The following is a 20465-nucleotide window of genomic DNA, read 5'->3' on the forward strand; positions in this document are numbered from 1 at the left end:
TATAAAGTTTCTTACGATGCATGCGCTCGGCGACTGAGAGCGTCGGCTTAGCAGTCGGCGAAAAATCAAATAGAAATGATTTTTTTTTATATATCATCGTTTATTCACAGCAATTTTTAAGCATACATTTTTGGGAAAAAGATCGCGCGCGAGGGAGTCGGTGAGATAGTCAGCTGTTCAGCCGAACCAGTTAGCTCTGCTGGCGTAGGAGATGATTTGATGATGTTTTTAAGAGCGATGAATTGTGGAACTGCTGGGTGTGTTCTTGAGCTAGAAAACGAATTTCAGGTCGACGTCAGTTTTGATCTAGGAAACGAACTTACATATTTAGTTTTTGTCAATTTTGTTCCAAAATGATCTACCGAAATATTATATAAAAAATGAACGCCTTGACTATTATTTAAATTTTTTAAGTATTTAATTATAATTATTTAAAGTTTTGTTCAAATAATTAACTGTTTACATAGTTATATTTATAATTCATATGGTAAAAATGGTATTGACGACAAACTTTAAATGGGGAATGTGAGCAGTATCTTTAGTTTCGATATTGAATTGTTATTATAACTTTCGATTACGAAAATTATTAAAACATAAATATACCAAATCAGAATATAGAGAAAAAATTTTTTTCATAAAAATAATACAAACATAGATAGTTAAAAATTAATATTTATAAAATATATAAAAATATATGACCTGTTTATTGCAAAATGATTGATTTCTTAAGGCACGACGTGCGGGCGGCATAAGCACCTAAAAATCGTAGTCTTCAACTTTTCACACGTTGCAAGATGAATACTCTAATGACAATTATTAATTAAATTTGTTTCATTGTATCATTTTCTGACCCCAAAGTCCTATAGATGTGCCAAGTGAATGTTGAATTTTTAATATCGGCTAGGGTATATAAGCGTACGATTACCGAATCTGGCTCCAATTCTTGTTTTTTATCTACTTGCTATTTTTAATCGATATGACAGTTGCAGAACGGGTCGAGAAATCGGCTAATATTATTAACTATCACACCTTTAATATATACTTTATATATATTAATATATATATATCAACTTTTGTAGAGGAAAACAATTGGAAATGGTATGTAAATTACCCATACGGCAAAGCTAGAATACAATTACATTTAATTAATGATTTAATACCCGTTGTTCTTTTTGCACTTCTTGGTGGTTCACATTGCTTCTTGAAAATATACATATACGCTTTCTTGTTATAAATTAAATACAATTGCCAAAGCAAACAATCCTTTTTTGAAATTTAAAACATTAGTTTAATTATGAATAATTATAGAAACAAACCAACATATGAATATGTCAAAGTCAAAGTGGGATAGTGGGAGTCCATATGGGATACTTTCCCTTATTTCATAAAATTCTTGTTTAGTTAATTATAAAGGTATGGTAACATTGACTCTCAGGACCGATCAGCGTTGACTGAAAAAAATTAGCTATTTTATTTTAGTTGGCGCAATGAAAACTTCCAGCACGAACCAATTGCAGCTTGTTTTTATCCTGCACATAAAATAACAAATGTATTAAAAGAAATAAAAGAAATTAAACAACAGAAGAATTTGAAAACTTTACTATTTTCTATTATTTTGCGCTCAAGTGGAAAAAGACAAAAGTCGTTAATTTCTTTGATTTCGCAATGTATACCTTTTTGAGTGCACAAATTTTATACAACAACGAACAAATATTAAAACCAATGACAAAGCCGGGAAAGGCGGAAATGGAACCAACAGGATGGTGCAACAAATGTGTATTTCTTAGTACTCACCCTTGTGCTGTTGTTTTTTGCCGGAGGGTTCCAATGCAACCCTGACGAGTATGATAGATATTGCTTCGACTGCTAAGTTAGAATGATTGAGTTCAAGTAATTTGTATGTATATCATATATACATATATATTTATTTAGGTATATCAGAGTTTAACGCACATAATCTTGTGACCTAAGTTTATTTCAATTCTGCAGTTCATAACATTTTAAATTTTATAGAAAATTATAAGGTTTTGATCGCATTTTCGGAGTGGTTATGGTCCTTCGACGTAGTCTCGAATGCCAACATTTATGCGACCCTCGGCAGCAGTTACTGAAAACCCAAGAATGCGGGCGTCCATCTTAGTCATCTTATTCTTTTTAATCTTTTTTTGTTTGTTCTTAAAAATGGTTTAATTAATACGATGTTAAAAAAATATTCTGAAAGTACCTTGCTGTCGGCATAGTCATTCGCAGATGGCGTAATGGCAGGAGCTGGTTTGCACATATCGTCATTGTGTGCCTTTTGGGCACGTTGCAAGCTTTTGTATTTGCTACGTCGCTCCAAAAACTGCTTTGCGAAATCCAAAGAATCTTTTCCATCGCCTAAAAGAATATACTCTTATTATTAAAGGCCAATACATAGTATTATATAGTATTAGGCTAAAAATAATTTTCTATTTTGTATAACGTAACTTTTTTAACATTTCCTTTGAATTCGGTTACTCTCGTAAGCTACATATTTTTTGGAAAGACAATTGACATTTAATCAATATACTTGTTTACTGAACAAACATTTAATTGTAGGCTTAAAGGGGGGCGTTGCCAAAATGATTTTGGCATTGAGAAAACAAATAATCGGGCATGCTCCGATAATCGAATTCGTAAGAATTTAACGATTTCGACTTGAAACCGCAAAATCGGTGATTCCGTTTTCGAATTCGTAAGAATTTTTCGAGCGGGCACTTTTGTCTGCTCGAAATGACAAGTAAATGCCTTTTTATACCCGTTACTCGTAAAAGGGTATACTAGATTCGTTGAAAAGTATGTAACAGGCAGAAGGAAGAGTTTGAAACTATATAAAGTATTTATATTCTTGATCAGGGTCAATAACCGAGTCGATCTAGCCACGTCCATGTATGAACGTCGGGATTTCTTTTGTCCACGCCCACTATAACGCCTAAGGCCGCCAAACCGGTCACGCCCACGCTTTTAAACAATCTTAAAATGTTTTCTCATTTTTTCCCCAATATCTATAAATATCCCCGAAAAATTATTAAATTTCGCGTTCGCATTTACACTAGCTGAGTAACGGGTACTAACTAGCATTCTCTCTTGTTTTATATCATATCAGATAACTAAGGCGAAAATAGGCGAAATATTGGTCGATTGATGTTTATTCCACATCACCACAAGATTATTCTGTCACTTAGTTATTTTATCAAAAATGTATTTCTGAGCCCAACTCAGATTTAACCATAAAAATTTTGCCGTCGGCAACAAAAAGATTCAATTTGGCAAGGGGTCGATAAGTACATTGCCAAAAGTTATCACCACACTGTTGGTGAGACGAAACAGGCAGGTACAAATACCTTTAAAATATTAAAGAAAAAATTGTGATTACCGGAGCATGCCTGAATAAAATAAAAAATATCAAAACGTTGTTTTTATGTACGGGCGTGAGTGGGCGTGAAAACCTTTCGAAGCCAACTTCACTAGAATCTGCATGCTCAATACCACCATTTCGCCGGACGCAGGAAAAATTTCTAAATCGACTAGCCTAGTAATCCGAAGCAAGGACTTGACATTCCTTACATTTGCACAAATCTAGTTTACCATCTATCTAGATTTAAAAAATGACCGTACTATACTTAAAATGTTAGAAACCCCTTCTGAAAATAACAATTCCTTTTTTAATACTTGTATTAACCAAGATAATATTAAAAATATGAAAACAGTTTTGTAAAAATGTGGGCGTGGTACGTGGCGTGGTTACAAAACTAATATAAATATGAAATTGTATCAAAACATTTTGCAGAAGTGTGGATGTGGCAGTTTTGGACGGTTTGTGGGCGTGGCAACATGGATCAACAAACTTCTGCTGCGTCTGTTCCTAGAATCTGTATGCGTAATCTCAGCCTTCTAGCTATAATTCCCTGGCTTTGTGGTCAGATTCTGTGCGGAAGCCTTGTGCAAACCTCTACTGAAACTGTTTACCTTATCTCTGGAATCTTCACAATTTCCTCATATATGGAAGGAGTCCTTTGTGATCTTCATAAAAAAGGTAGCAAACTGGATGCAAGCAATTACAGAGGAACCTCTAAATTGTCGGCTATCCCAAAACTTTTTGAAAATGTTATCACTCCTCATTTGCAGCACCTTTGTAGATCAATCATATCACCGTGCCAACACCACTAACCTCTTGGAGCTAACTTCTTTCGTAATACAGGGTTTCAAAAATAATCTTCAAACAGATGTCATCTACACTGATTTTAGTAAAGCATTTGACCAAAGACCCTAGAATAACAAGATGCGTAACGCCGTACGATTTTTTGGCACACGATTTTTTCGCCGTGGCTCTAGAGGTGGCTCCAGGCTCTCTCGAATTTTTGTTAGAGAGCGAGAGAGCGGAGAGCGCTACAGCATACAACTCTTTTCAACGCATAAAGTGATAGCAGACAACTGTATGTGTACACACGTATGCTCATGCATTGTAAATTTGACAAAATATGCCCTTCACCTTAGAAGTTCTTTGACTTTAAATCTATATTATTTTTGATCAATTGGCACCATGCGATTCTTCTATTGGCACCATGCGATTCTTGTTTTGTATTGCCTTAACGTTATTATTATTTGAAAATAGATTAGAAATAGCCAAATCTATTTACATATTATCACAAAAATAAATTTCAAAAATGACTTTATATAAGAATATTTGTCAATAGAGTATTCATCTTGCGGCGTGTGAAAAATTAATAAGGCAATGATTGTTGAGTGCTTGTGTCCGTACTTCGTGCTTCAAGATATGAACAAAGCAAAGACACTAGAATAATTCTAGTGTCTTTGATATGACTTTTGCAATAAACAGTTATCATATTTAATTATTTAGTATATTTATTAAGTCATTTGACTTAATATGATGTAACATTAACATTAAAAGTGTTTCAAAAAAAATATTTCGCTTTTAAAAAATTTTCAGATGAGAGAAAAATTAGAATTAAACATAAATATAAATGTGTAAACGGTAGCTAATTCGAGCGGCAAATTTAAAAAGCTTTAAAATTATAATAGTCAGGGCGCGAATTTTTAAAAATTATTTTATTTTATCATATTGCTACGAAATTGGCAAAAACTACCCTAATATGTACAATGTAAATTCATTTCTTCGATCAGAATTGATTTCGGCCCCGAAAATCGTCTTCTAGCACAACACGCACACATATACGCGTTCTCGTCTCTTGTTTTTACTCACACAAGCAAGCAAATTCTATTTTTAGATTTCTTATGCTCTCAGCGGGAGCGAGCGGAAAGAGAGCAATTTTGGCCGTCACTAAAAAATTGGCTGCATAGTGCCAAACCAATGTATGGCCGTTACGCATCTTGTTATTCTAGTGTCTTTGATTTGACTCTGTTAATCAGTACCTTCTAATAAGAAAACTTGATCTTTTAGGATTCCCTGTTGATCTTCTTAATTGGATTTCAAGCTATCTGAATGGCAGGACACAACAAGTCCTCTTTAAAAATTCTTTATCTTGTATTCTCCGAGTCACATCCGGTGGCCCACAAGGGAGCCATCTTGTTCCGCTTCTTTTTACCTTATTCATTAACGACCTCCCCTTAATAATAAAACATTCGCGTGTAATTATGTACGCAGACGATGTTATATTATGCCTCCAGCACAAGGACAGTGCGTGCCATTTGGACTTACAATCCGATCTAGACCGATTTCAAATATGGTGCCGTGATAACGTATTAGACTTAAATGGCTCGAAGTGTAAAGTTATGACCTTTTGTCGTGCCAACCCAATACGCACGACTTACACTCTAAGTGGGTGCTCTTTGGACAGAATAACACGGGTTGATTATCTTGGTGTTCTTCTGAACCCTAAACTAAAATTTTCTGACCATATTTCGTCTATTTTCAATAAGACCAGGGGTGTGCTTGGTTTTATAAAAAGGTGGTCTAAGGAATTTGCTGATCCTTACTTGACTAAAACCTTATTTATTTCGTTAGTCCGTCCGATTCTTGAGTACGGATCACCTGTTTGGAGTCCACAATACGCAGTCCACTCGGACCGCATTGAATCGGTCCAAAAAAACTTCATACTTTTTGCCTTGCGGCGCCTAAATTGGGATGCAAACCGTATATTACCTCCTTATTCCAGTAGACTACTTTTAATTAATTTACCGTCCCTAGTTAACCGTAGAACTATGCTTGGAACAGTCTTTATTTGTAAGCTTATTCGTGGGGATGTTGAGAGTCCCGACTTGATTAGTCGGCTTAACTCCCGGTTCCAAGTAGATTCACTAGAAACTATATACCCCTTATTTTAAATCATTGTACATCTAACTATGAGTTGCATGACCCTTACAGAGTTTTATGTTCTGTTTATAATAGACTTTATCCTATTATCTGTAATCTTGGCTCTCTGCCGCTCTTAAAGCAATCGATTTCAACTTTTTTATTACATAATTAGATCCTACTAACAGTAATATTTAATATAGTTATTTTACATTATATTCATTTCCTCGTTCCTGTTCTCTTTTTTATATCGCGTCTATATCTTCTCGCGAATCGAGCCGTACGATACACGGCAGCGCCCCTCGGTCGGTTAGGCGGGAGGTGTGGCCGTGGGACCCGTACGAAAAAAAAAATAGTTCCTAAGAACTTGACGTTCATACAGACGGATATGGCTAGATCGACTCGACTATTGATCCTGATCAAGAATATTTATACTTTATATGGTCGGGAACGCTTCCCTTTGTCTGTGATATTCTTTTTAGGGAATCTTGTATACCCTAATTACCCTATACGAGTAAAGGGTATAATTATGGTATTTTTTATTACTTACCAAGGTATATTCGGACATAGTCCTTTACCTCATATGGCGCTTCCAAGTCCTGCAAGAATGCAACGAACGTGGGTACTAAAAATGTAATGAAAATGAATACAGTTAAATATATAACAATTATGCAAATATTTACCATCAACTTTGGCGGACATATTATCTAGGCTCTTTATGCACCAGCTAGTGAACTCGTTTTCATACTCATTAACCTTGCTAATGGCTTGGTCGGTGCTGCTTTGCTGGCTTTTTGCATTCAATTTTCTTTCTCTATCCTTCTCTTCAATTGAGACAGCGGCACCCTTTGAACGAGTTTGAGCCAACTTTTGTTTTTCTGGCCGTTGACCTGGTCCATTTTTATTTGACTTTTCTGGGTTACTAAGGGCTGGCAATGTTTGACTCTTGCGCAAATTTCGAGGCGATGCAAATAAAGCCGACGACTTATTTTGAGCTTGCAGAGTGGATTTATTAGCTGAGTTTAATCCTCCTGCCAAGACTGCCGCCGCAGTTACGGATGAGGTACCGCTTGTTCCAGATCCATTAGAACCTAATGGATTCGGTTCGTCCCACAGACCAGTTCCAGAACTTGTTTTTAACGAAAGTGATTGAGCAGCGGACGAACTCCATGCTTTATTGGCGTTACCCCAGATGTTGGAAGTTGCACTCGTAACCAAAACCGCTGATGACAAAGGAGCTTGTTGGTGATGTTCCAGTTCTCGTCGACGCTGCCGATCCACAAGGTCATTGGCCAACCGCCTTGCCTCTTCTGCTTGAATTTCGGCGAGACTCATTACGGGCGCCGACGCTGGTGTTGACTGCCATTTAAGCAAAGCATCGTTGGCTTCAGCCGCAGCTGCGGCATTGGCACGCAATTGCTTGTCTAATAGCTCTTGATGTCGCTGTTGGTCTGCGCGACGCTCTCGACGTTCTGCCTTTTGTATTTCTGCCAGACCAGGCGCCGATCTCATAGAATTTTGCAACTGAAAAGACCAAGGCGCTACGGATGTAGACGGCAAGCGCGAGGATACTTGGGGTTCTGCTGTTTTGGCATCGTCGTTCTTCTTGCTTTGTGCAGACGCTAATGTTCCTATAAATAAAGCATCGATTCAGTGTCAATAAGAGTTCAAAATCTTACGTTTTAAAAATAAATACCAAGCATCTTCGCTTGCAAAAAGACCAAAATTTAAATATACCTCACCGTAAACGTTTTTGTATAAACGAGTTCTTTATAAAACTTTAAGCTTTACTTTTTTTTCGTCAATTAAAACTCATTGGCATTGGTTTGTTTGTCCTTTTTTAAATTTCTTTCGCAAAAAGAACTGTTCTTAAATTAAAACCAATATATAAAATTTATCAATTTAAAACCGCTTGTTTAAAGTCGAATAATAGTTTAAATTCTAGTCTTTCTATGTCATATTAAATGGTGGTTATAAATTACATATATATGTAAATTTTTAAATTTGTAAATTTAAATTTTTTTTCAAGTACTAACCTGACATCCCATTTTGAACTGATAGAGAATGGACATTGCCCAACAATGCCTTTCGACGTTGGGCTTGTATTTGCTGTTGCCTTTCCTTTTCCTCTTGAATTTGGCGGGTCTGTTCTTCAGATTCATTCAACGCCCGACGTTTATCATCTTCCAATTGCTGGCGCTTGCGTTCCTCTCTTTGCCTTTTTTTTTCTTCTGTCTGTTCTCGTTTGCGATCATTTTCGTTATTAATTGGCTTTAGGGCTGACTGTGCCGCATTCTGTTTTGTATTCAGATTCTGCTTGTTAGCCTGCTTTACCTGGTGTTGATGTGAATTTAGTTCCTCATTATGATTCTGTTGAATATCGGAAACAAGGGATTTGACTATTTTTTGATTATGTGAACCTTTTAAATTTTGAGGGGACTGATCTAATTCCTCTAATGCGGTGTGGTTAACAACATTTCCTGATTGAACTTGAAATAATTGGGCAATTTTGACATCTTTTTCTGTATCTGCGAAGCACGCTTCAGAAGACTTTTGTATTAATAGTTGCTGATCTTCATTTCGCTCTTCATTTAAGTTGGCCGTTTCCCATAATGATGCATCCGCATTAGACATTTCAGCCCACTGTTGGTCGGTTTCTTGTTGCTTATTATTATTAGGGGGTAACCAGATTGGAATCATCAAGTTTTGCCGCTCTAACAATTGTGTTTCAGTTAAAAAATCAACTCCAGGGAGATTTTCGGTAGCTGAGTTCGTCAGCGCAGGTGGTTGCTGTTGAGTACTTGTTGGTTGGCCACGCAACAGCATCCGTAAGTTATATTCATTAATTAAGTCTAACTCATTCCTCGGTATTTCATTCGGCTTATTTAGGTCAGCTGCAGTTCCACCTTGCATAATACAATCCACGGATGATACCAAGGGACCTACCTCTTGCTGCGATTGCTGAATCATTATTTGGGCATTTAGAATGAAATTATTAGCATCCAGTAAATTTCCCACTGAACGTTGCTGCTCGGTGTTTGCAAAAATATGTTGTTGATCCTTCTTGGCGTGCTCAACCACTGCCCTGTACAACTGTCTACCGGCAACGGGGTTCAGTACGGACAAAGAATTGCTTAATCCGTTTAAGCTGATCAAATACTCAGGAAGACCCAGCAATTGAACTTTCCGACGAACAACTGTTTCTTGCTCGACAGCCGAAAGACGTTGAAAGCATTCATTTTTGGATAGCTCAGCTAGTATTTGGTATTCCTGGTGCTGTATGTACTGATCCTGTAGCATTTGAAACCGCATTGTAAGCAAATGAGACGTATTACCAATGCTATTTCCGCCAAAACTTCCTTTTATTGCAGCACGTAGAGCTTCAGCTGTTGCTGTAACATTTGCCTTTAGTTGCTCATCTCTTTGTTGCTGCAACTGCTGTTCAACAACAGAAAGTGCGATAGGAATCGGTGATGGCTTATGGGGTGTAATTGAAAGTGACGCCGTTAGAGGGGCTGGTATTTGACCAACAGGAATGTTCTCTAGTTCTATCGGAGATGGAAGTAGGTGACTGTGCGTAAATGGCATGTTACCATGACAAAATTTTATAAGCTCTCCCAGCGGTCTAAACCTATTATCAGAGTACCGGCGTACAAACAGGTTCTCATTAAAGTAGCCAGCGCGATACCATTCCGTCATCTCAACGGCACTAAATGGCCCCTGAACATTTGCCTGCGGATCCCGGTAAAACCACAATTCGTTTAGATTTGGAGTGATGATATGCGGTGTAGGAATCATTGGAAATTGTGGCAGGTGGTGCATGTTATGGTGTTGCATTGTCTCATGATCCGAAAACGACACAACTGCATGGGATGGTGGAGCGACATCTGTAATTGTAGGGGTAATTTGTATAGGCATGGTGGAAGGTGCTTGCCGATGCACTGCTGTAACACTCGGTTTTACGTTTATCTCAATGTCTGCCATTCTTGGAAGTGCAGCTGTAAACCCGTCATGATTTTGATGTTGGCTTTGATTCGAAGAGATTTTATGATCATCATCCATTATAAGTTTTTCTACTTCATCGGCGACCTCTTTAATCCGATCTGAAATATCTCCATGGATCACTTCCTTTGTCGTTGTAGAGCTTATTGGAGATAAACTGCTTTCAACTTCTTCTTGCACAGCTGTTGTATTGGTATCTTTCGTTAATGAGGTTTCTGGAGTTATATCGTTTCCACTATCTGGATCAGACAGGTCTTTACTTTTCGGTCTTTTTACATCGTCATAGGAGTCTAAGCTTTTGGTTTTTAAAGTATTATGCGAACTTTTGATAGGTTTTAGATCAGTATCTCCATGAAAGGCTCCACTAGCATCAAAACTGCCACCCAATTTCGATGGATTTTCAATTGCCCATTCGGGTAGATTTTCGTCGGCATCAACACCGGCTGCATTATTAACAGTCCATAATTGAGATATTTTAGAACTCGACAACCGTGGGTGCGATATGCTCCCTACTCCCTCTGCAGCTCCGATTCCAGATCCTTTATTGTTTCCAGTCCGATCTGTACTTAAAGTCGCAACTGTTGAAATTGAGCGTTGTAAACTAGCTGCATTGTCGACGCTAGGATCTTCATCACGCCAGCTTGTAGATCTTCCTAAAAAAAATTTTTTTTTAAGTTCTATACTGTTGTTCAATAACTTGGACTATTTAAATTTTAACTTGGTTCATCTTCTTAGCAAATATAGCAAACTTACTAAACAGAAAACCGCTATAGTCGAGCTATTGCAAAACTGTTACCCATTTAGTTAGATACTAGAAATGCAAGCGATATTCAGATATACAAGTAGGAAAGCAAATATGTCAGTGATTGTACACCTGATCCACATAGCGGCAGAACACTAACTCTTAATCACTAAGCACGACAAAAATTTTATAAATACATTATATATACAATTTATTATAGTATCCAAACTTCGATAGAAGATTACCGGGTGAAGAAGTACATTTTAATAAAGCGTAAAGCGTATCAAAGTGTAAAAAGTATATTTGGTTACGTTGTTATGTATAGGCAAGCCCATATTTGAATAGTTTGAACTGTTAGTTAGTTGGACTTTGATACATAACACTTAAAATGGGCTCGCGTTTTTTTATTTTTCAATTTTGATAAATCAAGTCTATTCTGGAAAAAAAAAGATCATTATTTGAAAACGTACTAAAGCTACCAGCGATGTACTTTAGGAATGAAATAAAAACAAGGCCTGATGCATTGCATAGAAATTACCATAGGGATTTCAGCTGGTCTATTAGCATTTTTGTTTAAATATTCTCATATAAAATACTTCATTAACTAAAACATTTAATCTTAATTTTAATATATTTATGAAAAGGTTTTTTAGAATACGTTTTAAAGAAACACAAACTTTACAACAGATTGTAGCATGAATGGTATCGAATGAATAGCCAACTATATAGGCTGGGGAAAGTTTTGGAAAGTCAAATTTACATGATAGAGATAGCAGTACATGTATTATTGTGCTCATATGTGTAGGAGTAAAAATGAAAAATAATAATATAAAGGTAATTGACTGACCCCACCGATGGCTATTGGTACCAAAACCTGCGTTTGTACTTCCACCGACGACACCGCTCCGCCAACCAGCAATATCGGGTCCGCTCATGGAACCGCTGGAGGATGGACCATCACCGGATCCATCTTCGTTACGTGTTCGTCGCCAGTTTTCCAAGTTGCGATGATTATTAGAATAATCTTTTCGAGGACTTGAGCTTGGAGTTCCATTCCAATCTAGAGCACCAGAGCCACTAGTGGAGGTGGTGGTTGCCGCAGAATCTCCAGTTCCGTTGCGGTCGCTCCATGTGCGTTCGGCCTGGCAGAAAAAATCAACAACTAATCGTACTTCCTTATTTAGTTCGTATTTGCAATTACCTTTGATATAACCGATAAGCTTTCATCATATAGACCGCTTGGGCGTTGGTATATCGGATGATAGGCCGATTTTCCGCGCATCCGTCCCCGGTCAACGGTTCCACCACGTCCAGAGCCTCGGGAGGCACTACCAAATCCACTGGGCGAGCGCTGCAACCAGGCAGGACGAGACTAGTTTCAAAGAAAAGTAAATTATGTTCTAAAACTCATGTCAAATTACTTCACATACGTTATTGCCAAGTGAGTTTTGGTTGATGTCCTCCTCGGAGCTCGGTGTCAGTGCAAGAGGGCACTGAACCTTTTCCACGAAGAGCTTTTTGAACGATGGCAGGATCTGCGGCAGTAGGCAGTTCCGATCGAACAAGGACAGCATTTCCTCGCGTCCGTACCGGTATTCTGGAAATAGATTACGGGAAGCGGATGCCGCCGTGTTGTTTCCCAGGTTGTGCCCTCCAATCGAATTGTTTTGAGCTGCATTACCAACGTTGTAGGTACTGGGAGAGCCCGAAGGCTCGGCTGACATATTGCGCAACCATTCCGGGCCAAATTTCATTGAATCTGTCATTTTTATTTGCCTCTTGTTTAATGTTATGCTGACAATAAGTTCAAAAAAGTTTTTGGTTGATTTATTTGTAAGAAAGGCAATGAAATCAAATTTTCAGTGTTTTTGTTAAACTCCTAATGGCTTTATGATTCTGTGCACAATTGTTTATTTTTCAAACAGTTCAAGTTCTATAAATAAAGCAAACAGCTTCAAGTCTTTTTCAAAGCAAACAGTACAACAAAGGATTTATTTTAAAGCTTAGTTAAGAACTAGTGATAAAAAAAAACTTACCAGAGCTTTACAGAATGGATAGTAAAAGTAAAATAATATAATATAAAAGCAACACAGAAACCTAACCTAAAATATCAAACTGATTGTCACACACGAACGCGAAATACACATGCACCCTCATCACACATTAAAATTAACATGTTTATAGAATTGAAATGTCTGATTCGAGCTTTCATGTTTGAAATATAGAACTAATAGAACTAATATAGATCTAAAAGGTAAAAAAAATTCGTAAGTATCTGGACGCATACAGACACACAGTGATGTATGTACAAATTTTTGATTTGTGTGACTTTATCACACTGGGCGGGTGTGTTTTATTTTAAAGATTGTTTAGTTAATTCTTCTGGTAATCTTAATAAAATCAAGCCACTATAACTGCACATCCTAAAAAAATTTTTTAAATTGAATTTCGTAAAAATATTCAACTTACACGTACCACCGAGATATCTTAAAATACCAACGCCAACATAAGATAGAGCAAGGCCAGCGTGGCCGTCTTGCGATATGTCAAGCTTCCAATTTAATTTAGCACAGGGGTATTCTTGCCACTTTTGCTTCTTATACACTAGCTCCACTACTACTAGTTGACAGATACATCACCCTTGTCTTCACATTGCAACATCAAGCACCGGGATTTAGAGAATGCATAAGTGTCAATCTTTAAATCAACCAATCCGTCTGTCTGTAAGAACGTCTCGCTTTCAGGAACTATAAGAACTAGAACTTAAAGCATGCTGATTCTATAGATATAGACGCAGACGATGTTTCCACGACCACTAACTATGTGTTGATTTTTTTCTTTAAGTTGAGTAACGGGAATTCTTGCTTTAATATTATTATTTAATTATTATCACTGCCAAAGCTAGATTCCTACCTTGTTGTTAGCTTTGTATTGAAACTTAGTCTTTCGGAATTGTTAATAATTTTATATTTAACAAGCAGTCGATTTTCATTTCAAGTTCAAGTTTTTCAGTATTATAACATAACAGTAGAAATAGTAAAGTGTAAGTAAACGATGTATTAGTTTATTTTGAATAAATATATAAATACAAATGTATATATTTAAATATATATATATATATATATATATAGTAGTGGATATATATATTTATATATATATATATAAATTTTAATATGGTTACATTATTTTCATAACCGTTTTCATAACCACGTTTGTCTGGTTTGATCCAAAATGAATACCTGGTTTGTGATTATTTTGGTCTTTTTACATAAGTCATGAAGTGAGGGGTATGTGTCAAAAATTTGCTGCGATGTATACGCACCCCTTTTGTCTTTTGTATAACTGTCTGTTCGTACGTATGAACGCCCAGATATTGGAAACGAAAATCGCCAATGGTGCATGTGATTTGTCTGAAAACGATATGACGCCCATAACGCTGATGCCCATGTTCTGAAGGATTTTCGGATACCTTAATCGTATAACAGCGAAGCTCGAGCGATCTTAATCTTTACCACGTTTCGAGGCAGTGAGTACATCTGAAATTTTGGCACTGTTCCCAGATCGGGCGCTTAACGCATCGCTTATAATGCTTTTAATTTAGCGTAAGGGTCATTTCAAAATGTAAACCAAAAACGCAGACTTCGTAACGAGACCTAAAGTCAGTTGCACCCGTTCTGAGCGTTCCTGCGTGTGGGGGAAAAAATATCATTGCAACAGCAGGATCTCAGCCTGCTCCAAGTTAGGAGTATGAGAAGGAATGGCGAGCAGTAGGCGAGGCTTCTCGTTATCTCGGCAAGGATGAAAACGGCTTCTAAGGCAGTTAAACTTTATACATATAATCTCCTACAGTACGTCGTTAACCAACGTGGAAAGGCCTTCAACACAGTTACAACGACAGGGTGAGTGCATAATATGTAAGCCTGATGTTGGTTCCCATTAAGTGCAAGATAAAGACAAATAAATATATATTAAATTTGAACCTCATAAGTAACAATGGGACGGTTATCCAGATTAGAGTTGATTGAATCCCCATATAATTCTATGGTTTAAGCTAAATTTCTGAACTATTAATTTTGTTAAGAAAATAGTGAAGTTCGGCACGCTGAAGTCGCCATGATACAAAAAAGATAAATATATTAAGAATGGAAGTAGTTATTTAATTTAGCTTTATTGTGCTATAATATTAGATCATGGACTAGAATTATAAGATTACTAGTATGCCTCCAGAAATCGAATGATATGCATATGGTGTAGGTGTTAAAAATATTTAAATAAACATGAATTTTGAATTTTTAAACATTTTTAAACATTTGAACAATAACATGGTGTCCTTGATATTATGGAGTAGTAACGGATTACTGTCTCCTTCACAGTACAGAAAGGAAATCTAATCATGTGTGGGAGCTCCCAAATATATACAGTCGCACCGAAGCGCTCATAGGGTGGTGGGCTAAGACGCGATTTCTACGAAAAATAGCCTCGTAGATATATCAATTTGAGGTCTCTATTCAAACGACACGCCCCACGTAAAATAAATAGTAGGCAAGAATTTTCTATATATATCGTGTAGGTGCCCATAGCTCACGGAAACGAACATTTTCAATGAACGCCGCTACAGGCTGTTTTGCTAGATGATTTTTGAAGGATATTCATCACGTAGGTCGTCCGAAAGAAACGAGGATAATGAGGGAATACCTTCGAGAAGTATGTTCAGTTCTTACTCAGGATAAGCAGGGAAATGAATGGCACATACATTCTGTGATATTTAGTGTATTGAATTTAAATTAAACTCTACGGAATGTTAGATTTTGCTGTTACCGTTAAGTTTTATGACATGAAATTTTGGTCTCGATACTGAGCAGTTTCCTGCTCGGAGGCCTGCACAATTTAATATGAATAACATTTTAACCAAAAAATAAATTTTTTTTTCTTATGTGGTTTTGCGAAATAGAATTTGTTAGTTAAGTTTTGTCTTAGGTCGGATCATTTGGAAATAATTGCTCTACTTAAAAAGTGTTGTAAAATACTCCGTTGTAAGTGCTGCCAAATACGTGAAATAAAGATCAACGTTACGGACGAAATTCTCATTAAATAAAGTATAAATATTAAAATATATGTAAGTATTTATTTCAAAGTATCTATTGACAAAAAAAATGAATAGTGAAAAGATAAAGTTACGAGGGTAAAGCTGTTAGATATTAAAAAGGTTTTATAAAAAATATGTGTAATGTAGAGTTGACGTAGACTTTAAGTGTCCAATTTTTTTGTGTTGTGAAGTTTAAGTTTGTTTATAATTCTAGAATTATATTGAAATTATATTGAAAATGGTTAAATTATTAAGGCACTTTAAACTCATTTTTAATTTTTTTTTTTTCGTGTAAGGAAGGAAGTTCGGGGAACTTAGCTAGCTTTCTGCTACATTCTAGCTTACAAATTCTAGCAACTGATTTTGACATTCATATGGAATACATATATAAATGTGTGTTTATATTATTTTGCAAACAGAAGCTATTTATTATTTTATTTTTAAAGACTGCACTTTAAAATGAAATAAATGTTTAGTAAAAAACCAGAGAGAATGCTATGCTATAATCGAGTACCCCGAGTACCCGTTACTCAGCAAGTGTGAATGCGAACGCAAAATTTCATCATTTTTCGGTATATCAATAGATTTTGGGAAATAAAATGAAAAAAAATTTTAAAAATTTTCCAAATTGTGGGAGTGACTGGTTCGGCGGCTTCAAGGCGTTAGACTAGAAAAAACCTCGACGTTCATACGGACATATGGACATGGCTACATTGACTCGGCTATTGATCCTGATCAAGAATATATATACTTTATATAATCGGAAATGCTTCCTTCCGCCTGTTACATACTTTTCAACGAATTTACTCTACGAGGAACGTGTATAAATACATACATTTTTGTTATTATTCTTGTTTAAGCATTTAATTACTCTAAAGTTATAAGTCCAAATATATACACACTCGGCATGCTCGACAGAATTAAAATTCACAACAAGAAGGAGATATATGTGTTGTATTGTTATTGTGCTCGTTTTTAGAACTTTTATTAATTATTGAGGGCCCAACTCATTGGGTTAGCATTTGACAAGGATAAAGCCAAGACCTCTTCAAGTATTACAATGTGCCATACGATTTATGAGACTTTTCGTCCTTTTGGATAAGCTACCGGCTCAACAAAACCTAAGCTGGTGTCTGCATCTATTACTTTACGCCCCCAGAGCTAGTTTAGAATTATTTAGCCCCTACTGAGACACACTTAAATATAAATATAAATATAAATAAATAAATATAAATTAAAGTTATATTAAAGATATTACTTCCATACTATGAAGACCTGCACATCCACATTTAGAGGTTTGCTTAAGGATCATCTTAACATGTTAATTATTATTTCCACGATTTACGTAATATACTTTATTTTATTGCAATAGAAAAAAATAAAGATTCACATGGACTTATGTGAAGAATCTTTAACAAATTTGTTCAAGAATTACCAATTAATTATTATACAGGTACTTATTTACATAAATAGGAATGTGCGTGTTGTGAGTTTAGAATGTACAGATGATAATGAATTTAAAAATAACTAATTCAGTGACTGCCCTGCATTATGTACAAATGTACAAGTGCCAAAAGACAGAAATATTACAATTTTTTTTTGCAAGTGTGTGGGTGCGCATTTTAAAGTTGCTTAAAACATAAATATTTAACCTAATAAACGTATTATTTCTGTATACCTGACCAGACATATACATATTTTTTTATCATACTTTAAGTTTAGATATATATTTATATTCATATATTATGCATGATTTCTTCAACTAGCATTGTTGCCTAGGATTTCTTGTAATAAAAACCTGTCCAAAGAATAAATTCAAATAAAGTTGTTTTGTCCAATTAAACAATGTTATGTTGTATTTAATATTGTTGAAGTTTTGAGGATTTGGTAGTACGATGTGCCCGGTTTATGTACCCATGGTTGGCTCCTGCCGTATTTCCGATTTAAGCTTGACAAATTCCTTGGCCACTTCATCATTATTTCGCTGTGACAAAATTCTTAAAATGGTCCAGCCCGTTTCGTCCATTTCAATTCGTCTCATTAAGGGTAACCAGCATGCGACCGATCCCTATTATTCATAATACACATAAATGTACTTTATTACTCTCGTAATATGTTATTAGTACTGCATACCTTTTCCGATATATCTTTTAATGGAATTACAGCCACGCCCACAAGTCGGTCATCACGAGCAAAACAATAGTCCTTAACGCAAATGTGCAATTCAAAGAAGTCCAGCTGCTCCTCATTTCCAATGGTGCTGGTATAAGTAAAACATTTTATGAAAATTTATTTAACTTTTTACCTTTTGATAAAGGGTCTTACAAGCTGAAAGATTCGTTGTATTTAGGCGACCAGTTGTTAGACTTCGACTTTGTAGCGAACTTCCTTTTTTTTTCTTGCAGGTGCGGTCCTATTAAATTAATGTCAACAAATGGTCTGAACATACCCGATGGTATTTGCCATTTAAGGTCATTAGCAGCAACAACTAAAGGAAAAAATGTAATGGCATATATATAATGGCAATATTTTGAACTCACCTTTCACGTTTACTTTATGTTCACCGGTGCCGGGATGGGAAAATAAGTCTATTTGCACGGATATTTCCCCAACACTTTCCTCTGAGTTTTCTAGATCGACTACATATAAGTAATGAAAATAAGTTAACAAAATAGAATTAACAAGATATGTGAGTTCCTAGACAATCAGATACCCGATACTCGGCTAGTGCGTATGCGAGGGTGAAATTAAAAATTTATTTTTCAATATCGATATACATTTTCAAATAAATATAATAATCTAATAAAAACATTAAAGCGTGACAGCATTTTTAAGGTAAAAAATTAAAGCATTTTTTAAAATATGGAAAAATAAATCCCTAGGGTGGGTACGAGCGGAGCAAGCATGATTTTTGGGTCCCTCAGAACAATGGCTGCATATTGCAAAACCAATGTTTCTAAAGTTAAGAAAACACTCAAGTTGTATGAAAACAAGCGAAAATTATAAACCGGATTATCCTGCGATTCATCACTACGACAATGTTAAGCATTTAAACACCATCGCATACGCTCATACGCACAAAAACTTAATCGCACGACAATCCGCAAAAAGGGGGCGTGTCTCTCAGAAAAAGAATCGTCTGCAAATTCCTTTCCCTTTGACTAGGTTTCTTTTTGGATCGGCTGTGCAGAGAAGAAATCGCCGATGCAGCGATGTATTGTGAAACGCTTTAGAGTACTCTTAAACACAAAAACGCTTCCGATTTCTCTATCCGCAATATAGAACCAGCTCAAAAGCCAGCAAGAAACAAGTTTGCAAAAAATAGTAATGTCTTTGGTGTGACAGCTGGTGGCGGATTATGGCCCAAAGGGTGGACGTGGTCAAAATAATTTTGGTTTACCGATAAAAAATGGCAAAATACATTCTCAAATAAGAAATAAAATAAAAATCCTCAACTTTCTTAACCCTAACGTAGAAGTTGACGCCGCATTCTCGAAATTGACAACGTAATAATGAAGTACTTATAATTAATGTATTACCAAAAATTGTAAAAATTTTAAAATTAAAAGTGTTTAAGAAAAAAGATGCCAACAGTCATTATGCAGGATTACTTTAAGTTTCACTTACCCTCGTGAACTTGGCTAGATATAAAGGTTTTGATTAGTGTGTCGGTCATTTGTGTATATAAACTGAGTGCGTAACGTAAACTCTGAAGCTCGGGCGACTTTTCGAGAAAGGTCTTTTTCAGTCCATTGCCACCCGCGTGAAAGTATTGTTTTATTGTATCTAAGGCAACATCAAGCACTGCGCATTGCTTGGGTGACAAGTTTTTTTCTACTTCTTTTGATATGTCCATTACCCCGCTCAGAGCACTCTTAACATCCTGCTTTCCTGCCATATGTGACTTGAACAAACGACCCATGTCTTCAATTTTTGCATTCGATGCCAAGTTTTTTGCATTGTCAGTAAGGTGTTTAAACATCATCTATTTAAAAAAGTAGATATTAATTAAATATTTCTATAATTTCCATAGAGTTATATAACGAACAGTTTTATCAGTCATAGGTGGTAAAACAATTGTTTTCTCTAATATTCGCATTACGATCTTCCATAACTCCTTTAGTAACCTCTTCAACACGGTTTTTTCACATGATTGCGCATAGAGAGTTAAAGAGCCATCAAGTAAATCCATAAGCGGCCTTAAAACTTCATCGGCCTCAACGGCGACCGCGTTCCTTTGAGCTGCAAGATTACCAGCAGCAAGGGTTCCACTGCCTCCTTTAATAGAAAGCAGCATGTCTCCAAGTTCTCGCACTGATTGAGTTATTCGTGGCTCCAAA

At 36.1% G+C, this 20465-nt stretch overlaps 2 protein-coding genes and 1 non-coding gene across 12 annotated transcripts in view, besides 9 other annotated features; 1 reads left to right on the forward strand and 2 right to left on the reverse strand.

Annotated features, from left to right (window-relative positions):
• Positions 1 to 95: 95 nt before the first annotated feature.
• Gyf (Gigyf) lies at positions 96 to 13564 on the reverse strand. 4 transcript variants are annotated; one of them, NM_001169357.4, is made up of 10 exons: positions 13515 to 13564; positions 12470 to 12833; positions 12241 to 12411; positions 11887 to 12181; positions 8332 to 10950; positions 6979 to 7926; positions 6846 to 6920; positions 2225 to 2379; positions 1795 to 2174; positions 96 to 306 (listed from the first exon to the last, which is right to left on the reverse strand). In NM_001169357.4, the coding sequence occupies exons 2-9, from the start codon at positions 12803 to 12805 to the stop codon at positions 2049 to 2051; spliced, it is 4725 nt and encodes a 1574-aa protein (NP_001162828.1). In that variant the 5' UTR covers positions 12806 to 12833; positions 13515 to 13564; the 3' UTR covers positions 96 to 306; positions 1795 to 2048. The 4 variants fall into 4 exon arrangements, with proteins under 4 accessions (NP_001162828.1, NP_651950.3, NP_995600.2 ...); NM_143693.4 differs by lacking the exon at positions 96 to 306 and having other exon boundaries at positions 1939 to 2174; positions 12241 to 12390; NM_205878.3 differs by lacking the exon at positions 96 to 306 and having other exon boundaries at positions 1939 to 2174; positions 12241 to 12390; positions 13509 to 13564.
• Positions 724 to 818: a mobile genetic element.
• Positions 2800 to 3110: a mobile genetic element.
• Positions 3770 to 3926: a mobile genetic element.
• Positions 3927 to 6646: a mobile genetic element.
• Positions 4283 to 5393: a mobile genetic element.
• Positions 6648 to 6788: a mobile genetic element.
• A 183-nt stretch (positions 13565 to 13747) lies between the features above and the next one.
• Positions 13748 to 13801: a mobile genetic element.
• Positions 13802 to 14362: 561 nt separating this feature from the next.
• Positions 14363 to 17965, forward strand: asRNA:CR43425 (antisense RNA:CR43425). Its single transcript, NR_047711.2, has 2 exons — positions 14363 to 14565; positions 14641 to 17965.
• Positions 14363 to 20465, reverse strand: part of unc-13 — a 44508-nt gene continuing 38405 nt past the window's right edge. For 6 of the 7 annotated variants that reach the window (NM_001297788.1, NM_001272146.1, NM_143692.4 and 3 more), the window contains 6 exons: positions 20174 to 20465; positions 19753 to 20110; positions 18666 to 18764; positions 18451 to 18613; positions 18259 to 18385; positions 17469 to 18193 (listed from right to left, as the gene is read on the reverse strand). In NM_001297788.1, the coding sequence (NP_001284717.1) occupies positions 18032 to 18193; positions 18259 to 18385; positions 18451 to 18613; positions 18666 to 18764; positions 19753 to 20110; positions 20174 to 20465 (1201 nt within the window). In that variant the 3' untranslated portion in view covers positions 17469 to 18031. Of the gene's footprint in view, positions 18194 to 18258; positions 18386 to 18450; positions 18614 to 18665; positions 18765 to 19752; positions 20111 to 20173 lie in introns of all 7 variants that reach the window. The other variant, NM_001258497.2, reaches the window with a different exon arrangement.
• Positions 16611 to 16931: a mobile genetic element.
• Positions 18817 to 18864: a mobile genetic element.

The sequence above is a fragment of the Drosophila melanogaster genome, chromosome 4 (assembly GCF_000001215.4).
Source record: "Drosophila melanogaster chromosome 4".
NCBI classification, from domain to species: Eukaryota; Metazoa; Arthropoda; class Insecta; order Diptera; family Drosophilidae; genus Drosophila; species Drosophila melanogaster.